We start from the raw sequence: 6,383 nt of genomic DNA, 5'->3' as shown, positions 1-6,383 counted from the left end.
CTAGTCCCCGTTCCGGTGGTGCATGAAGCATCCATGGGGCGTGTGGAGGTGTGTTTCCGGTGGATCTATCCTCGATGGATTTGCTCGGATCTGATTGTGGTTCGTCTATGTTCATGTGTCTTCAGGTTGGATTCTTTCGATCTACGTTATTTCTCATCGATGACGGTTGTTGTTCTTGTGCGCTGGTCCTATGAAGTCTTAGCATGACGACTTCCCGGATGTCTACTACAAGTTATGCCCGACTCCGGCGAGGGAAGGGTGATGACGACGGCACGCCTTTAACTCGTTTCAGTGTTGAGTCGTCGCTAGTTGACATATGGATCTGGATGTATTTTACTATTATTTTTGGTGTTTATTATACTGCCATGATTGAAATCGCTGCCGTTGTCACCTCTGTCTACCACGACCCTTCTCTTCGTCATGGCCAGCCTCCCGCTCAACCGTCATCTGTGTCGCCGAAGGAATTCGCAGCCCATGGGACCATGCGATGGCCTGTTGACCACTCGACCCAACACTAGCCCTAAGGTCACACCGTCACACACACTATCAAGAGCACGTCAAAAGACGCCACTGCACCTATCTCAAAAAAAAAAACGCCACTGCACTGACAGTCGCCCGCTGAGGCACAACCTGGGGTTAGTGCACATATAGCTGAGCAAAAATCGCTATCCTTCTGTTAAGCAAACCCGCGTGGCAATACCCCAAATTACAAAATAGAGCTAACTGCAAGTAAAATCCACCTTTCTCAGTGTTACACATGATAAGTTCGAGCAAGCGTGCTGTCAAATCTCAAATTATTCAATGATGCGATCATTCCTCGACCCACCCCAAAACTATAGCGACAAAATTGGCTACAGCAATTTTGGCTTCAGAGAGCACAGTGTTTTTTTTTTACTTGTCAACGACTTCGATGAGGGTCGTCTCGTAATCAGCAGGGGCCTGGAAGCCGTGGAGGTTCATCACGGTGGCAGCGACGTTGGCGAGCCCGGGTGTCTGGATGTCGGAGCGGAATCTCACTCCTGGGTGGAGACCAGGGCCTCCGATAGCAACAGGGACCTGCAAAGTTTTACAGGCAGGTCAAAACCAAGTGATAAATGTTGTCACGTAAAATTGGTCTTGCAGGAAGAGCATCAAAGGCCATTGCACTTACTGGCTGAAGCGTATGCGAGGTAAGAATCTGGATGCTACCACTCTTGTCAAGCATCGGCTCGCCAGCTTTGTTCCTCTTAACCATATCCTCTGCGTTTCCATGATCAGCTGTGACAAGATAGATACCACCAACTTGCTCCACAGCATCCAAGACCATCTGTTTTAAAGGGAAACCAATGATACAGATAAGTAAAAGGCAAATGAGGTAGAACCATCATTCGGTGAAACTGCGTGTCCCAGAACACAAGTGTTTCAGAGAATTTGTCACTGAAACTGTGCTAACATGTGTAATTTCAAGTAAATTCACCATTTCAACTTTCAGGATATAGATAATGAAAACAAAACATTGACAGCATAAAACGCAGTTTCTTGTTTGTTCTCACCTTGACAGCTTCATCAGCAGCCTTGCAAGCAACAACTGTGGCTTCAATATCACCAGTGTGACCAACCATGTCACCGTTTGGCAGGTTAATACGCACCTACAAGCATATAATATGTTATGTAAATTTATGGGGGCAAACCAAGGATGTCACCTGTTACACCTTTCCGAATTCCTTACCTGGTCAAACTTCCCACTAAGGATAGCATCCCGAGTTTTCTCAGCAATTTCAAGTGCCTTCATTTTGGGCTGCTCATTGAATGTGATACCACTGTCACTGGGAATTTCTACATACTCTTCCCTGGTCTCGTCAAAGTATCCCGAACGGTTTCCATTCCAGAAAAATGTGACATGGCCAAACTTAACTGTCTCACTGTTATTAACAAATAAAAAGAAATCATAAATACAAATGTGCAGAAACATAGGATCAATTTCTAAGCACAGAACAAACTTTAGACCTCAAAACAACTGAAATAACGGTTTGCAAAAATAATGATTCCCTCGCAATTATAAGAATAGGGGAATCATCAGGTCAATAAACGCTGAATGGCCTTTCAGAAAAAAAGTATTCAGATGTAGATAATTTCAATTACTGCCACTGTAGTTAAGCTTTGCCCCCAGACAACTATACTAATAGGTTCCAGAAAGTACAACAAACCAATGAAATTACTTTTCTGTTTTGGTGATTTGACATATGATTGGCAACAAATATAAAGCTTAGGGCAAAATACAATAAGCATCTGACTTGCGTATTCACATTTTACCCAGTACTTGACCCATATTTGTTTTCAATGGGAGTATGCTAACCTGACATAAGTAATGTTCCACGTAATCAAGCACCCGAATCATGACTAACTAATGACCAGGAATTATAGTATAGAGATGAACGTGAAGAACCAAGTGTCTTAGCATTGGAACAAATAGAATGGAAAACTAGGTACTTGCCTGCAAGCGAAGGTGCGGACACCATTCTTCACCAAGTATTCACCAGATGTCCTCTCAATCAAAGGTGGGGAAACAAGGTACTTGCTTGGAAGCTTCAACTCACCATCATACTGAAGCATCCCAGCGTACTTAATTTTTGGTACACGAACACGGTCAAATTTATCGAAATCAGGAAACTCAAGTGCTTTCGCAAGCATAACCATGCGATCAGCTCTGAAATTGAAAGTCACGACTGCATCACCGTCTACTATAGGACCAACCGATTTGCCACTCTCATCAACTATCACAAAGGGGGGCAAATACTGATCATTGGCCTTGGGCTCTGCCCTTAGAGTCTTCACAGCTTCAAGTGCATTTGGGAATTTGTATGGTGCTTCTCCAAGTACCTGGGCATCCCACCCACGCTTGACCACACTCCAGTCATTCTGCAATGTATCAAAAAACATGACTTGAATTTCACCAGGAAAATGTATTTTTCCAACTATAAAATATAACACAAAATTGCACCTTACAAAACTAAACAATAAAATGAGAGTATATACCTCGTAGCGGTCCATGGTAACATACATCCTTCCACCACCAGATGCAATCCGTGCATCAACACCCTGCTCACGAAGCTGAGCAAGATCTTTCTCAATTGTCTCTACGAAACCAACACTACTGCCATCCAAAACATCACGCCCATCAGTAAGAATGTGAAGGCGAATTCTTTTTGCTCCCCTCTCACTGGCACCTTTCACAATCAACTGAAAATAAAGTGAAACAAAACAGAGCAATTTTAATATTTGACAAATCATCACAAGACAACAAGGTCTGGCGTCCATAACAATGATTGCTTAGCTAACCTGCACTTGGTCTAGCCGGGAGTGAACGCCTCCATCACTCAACAAACCAATAAGGTGCAGAGTACCCTTATCGAAAGATTCCTTGATGTAATTGAACCCCTCGTCTTCCCAAATCTTCCCGGAAGCAAGAGCAGCATCAACAAGCTTCGCGCTATAGAAATTAAGTATATAATTTAATTTAATTAGCTTTGTTGAAAACAATCTGAAATGGCTAATTGTTATAGCATACAAAAGTGAAAATGTGAAAGCAGCATACAAGTGAAAAAGAATATAGTGTGACAATAGTAATTGATAAAGTCTAGCACATGGTTATGCAAACGACTCAAACAGTTAGACAGCAAAGTATGTAACATAACCAAAGCAAAAAACTAAAAGCATCCACAAGACATGGTTCCTACAGAGTTACTAAAATAATTGATGGCGATGCAAAACTAGAAGACCATATTGATACTATCAAGAATCCCGTTGAAGTCAGAACTGTATCAGAACTTGTAACAAAAAATTGCACTGATCGGTACTAACAGCAAAGAATACAATTTCAAAGGGGAAAAAACAGCATACCCTTGAGCAAAGATTCGGCCAGCTCCAAGAGCATTGTGGCCAACTTCACTGTTGCCCATGTCGTCGTCACTTGGGAGACCAACGGCAGTTCCATGAGCCTTCACTAGCCTCCACTTCTCAGGAGCACCCTAAAACAGAGTTAAGCTTAGTTATTGCACATCTCAAGCAAAGTTATGCGGTAAAAATTTAGCATGCAAAAAACTACAGTACATCCAAATTAGTTCAGGTTGGATGCAACATATGAATTACAGTAGTAATGTAAACAAACATTGTAGCGAAAATTACACGAGTGTGCACTAGTTACGATTGCACAATATTGACTGTTTTTTTATAGTAAAGGGTCCAACATTCGCATCAGATTCATCATCATGCTCAAACCAAAGCAACAACTGCAATCAGGATGCTTCATCTACAGCAGAAGTATGTGACTGAATCACATTAAATCCGACAAAAGGATGCAGGCAATCGTAATAATCATACTAAACAGACGAAGGTAAAACGATACAGGTGCGGGTAACCTACATTCTTGAGCGAATCCGTGACGGGCGTCTGGGCGACATGGATGCAGTTGTACTGGTCGGGGCTGGCCTCGCCCCATCCGTCGAGCACGACGACGGCCACCGTCTTCCCCTTGGGGAGCGTGGGGTGGTCGGGGAGCGTCCAATTCGTGGTCGCCATCTCTTGCAAAATCAATCAAGCAAAAAATCAGGTCACGTGCAGCGAATCCAAGCAGATCTGCGCTACAGAGTGGCAAGCATACGGCGTCATTAATTAACCCGCGCTAAATCACCAGATCGCGACGCGCATCTCAATCGAAATCGATTCCATTAGCAGGAATCAAAGCGCCAAGAGCACGAATTAAAGCGTAACAACCCCCCTATAACTAATCAAACGACAAACGCCGTATTTTTCTTCTTCTAAAATTCAGATTCGGTGAACAAGGCCTGACCGGCCAGATCTGGCGATTGATCGGAGGAAACCAGACAAGAAATTTGGACGAGATTTCGAACGGGGGAGGGGCGTCGTTGAGATCGAGAGAGGCCGTTCTCACCTTTGCTTTTTTTCTTCGTGTGGTTTGCGGAACAAGAAGAACTTTTCGGAGAGCGGAGTGGCGGAGGATAATGGGCCAAGGCTGGGCGGCCGCGGTATTAATAAGGGGGAGGGATGGGCCACGGAGCCGTGGGGTGCGATTAATTTTAGGGTGTTGGCCAAGAAGATCGTCGGACGGCCCGATCGGCTCTAGGGGGGTCGAGTCGGGCCATCGGACGGCTGAAGGGACGTTACCGGTGTCTTCGCCTGATTTTTTTCTTTTTTGAGTTGTCTTGGCCTGATTTGGTAGATGGGATCCGGCAGTTTTATATTGCGGCCCCTGGTATTGGACGGTCCTGATGGGGCCGCCTGTCGCGGAGACATGTGGCTGTCACGCCGTCACGAGTCCTCGGCTCTCGACGTCAGATCGCAGGCCTCCTCTCTCTTCCTTTGAAAACTCGGGCGTGACGGCGTGCGTGAGCGTGAGCGCGAGGCCGTGAGTTGGATATTCTTTTCGGATGCCGTTTTCAAAATCGAATTCCCATGCTGTTTTATAAATGTTTTAAATTTCGTATTTTTTTCTGGGGGAAAGGAGAACCGGGTTCTTTCTCGCTAATAGCCGACCACCTGTCCGATCCCTTGAAAGGACCACCCGGTTTTTTTTTGAGACAAAAAAAGACCACCCGGTTGCTCGAGTTCAGGTTCACGCTGGACCAGTTTCGCTTCATGTGCACCCCAGCCGCCGCCTCCTAACCCTAAGCCGCCGCCGCCGCCACAACTACTGCCGCCGCCTCGGTCCCCCTCCTCTTTCCCGTCCGACGGCCTCGTCGGCGGCAAGAGGAGTGGGGACCCGTCCGTCTTGTTTTATTTTTCTTAGGTTTTTGTTTCTCCAGTGGCATCGACGAGGTGGTGGCGACAATGGCGTGTTGGAATAAAGTCTCTCCGGTCTCTCCCTACCTCGACGACGTCCGATCCGGCGCCGGCGAAGGGCCTGTGAGAGTTTGTGTCCCCAGATCGGTTGGTTCCCTTCAGATCTTGGCAGTTGGTGTGTCTTTCAAGGAGTACTTTTGGCTGGCGTTTGGTGTGGCGACCACGACATCTTCTTCTGTGTTGTTCTGTGGCTTAACCCGGTTTCTCCAACCCTCTGATCTGGTGGTGGTGGATTGCAAGCTTGTTCTGCTTGGGGTGATGCTCCAGCCGATGCTGCTTCAACGACTTTTAGATCTCGTCTCAAGGGGCGAGTGGCTATTGCGGTCTTCAAAGCCTTGTGTGGCGAGGGCATTTGCAGGTTTTGCTTTTCTGTGCTGTTGGTTCAGTGCAATTTTCAATCACCGGCGGGCAGCGTACAATCAGAGGAAGAAGAAGACTAGTATGCTTTTTATTGTAATTTTATTTTTTACTGGTCATTCTACGTCCAGTTGTCTATCCTTTGTACTGGCCTTTGTTTTCCTCGATGATAATCAGATTTAAGATGC

At 45.6% G+C, this 6,383-nt stretch overlaps 1 protein-coding gene across 1 annotated transcript; it reads right to left on the bottom strand.

The window, feature by feature from the left end:
• Positions 1-706: 706 nt before the first annotated feature.
• Positions 707-5,043, bottom strand: LOC119277387 (2,3-bisphosphoglycerate-independent phosphoglycerate mutase-like). The gene is made up of 10 exons (XM_037558669.1): positions 4,931-5,043; positions 4,402-4,559; positions 3,880-4,007; positions 3,319-3,469; positions 3,016-3,219; positions 2,474-2,898; positions 1,709-1,901; positions 1,533-1,628; positions 1,151-1,306; positions 707-1,056 (listed from the first exon to the last, which is right to left on the bottom strand). Exons 2-10 carry the CDS (start codon positions 4,555-4,557, stop codon positions 892-894), a joined length of 1,674 nt encoding a protein of 557 aa, XP_037414566.1. The 5' UTR covers positions 4,558-4,559; positions 4,931-5,043; the 3' UTR covers positions 707-891.
• Positions 5,044-6,383: the final 1,340 nt, after the last annotated feature.

This window comes from Triticum dicoccoides, chromosome 3B (genome assembly GCF_002162155.2).
Source record: "Triticum dicoccoides isolate Atlit2015 ecotype Zavitan chromosome 3B, WEW_v2.0, whole genome shotgun sequence".
Classification (NCBI taxonomy): domain Eukaryota; kingdom Viridiplantae; phylum Streptophyta; class Magnoliopsida; order Poales; family Poaceae; genus Triticum; species Triticum dicoccoides.
Note: the sequence above shows the minus strand (reverse complement) of the source record. Positions and strands in the feature narration are given on the sequence as shown.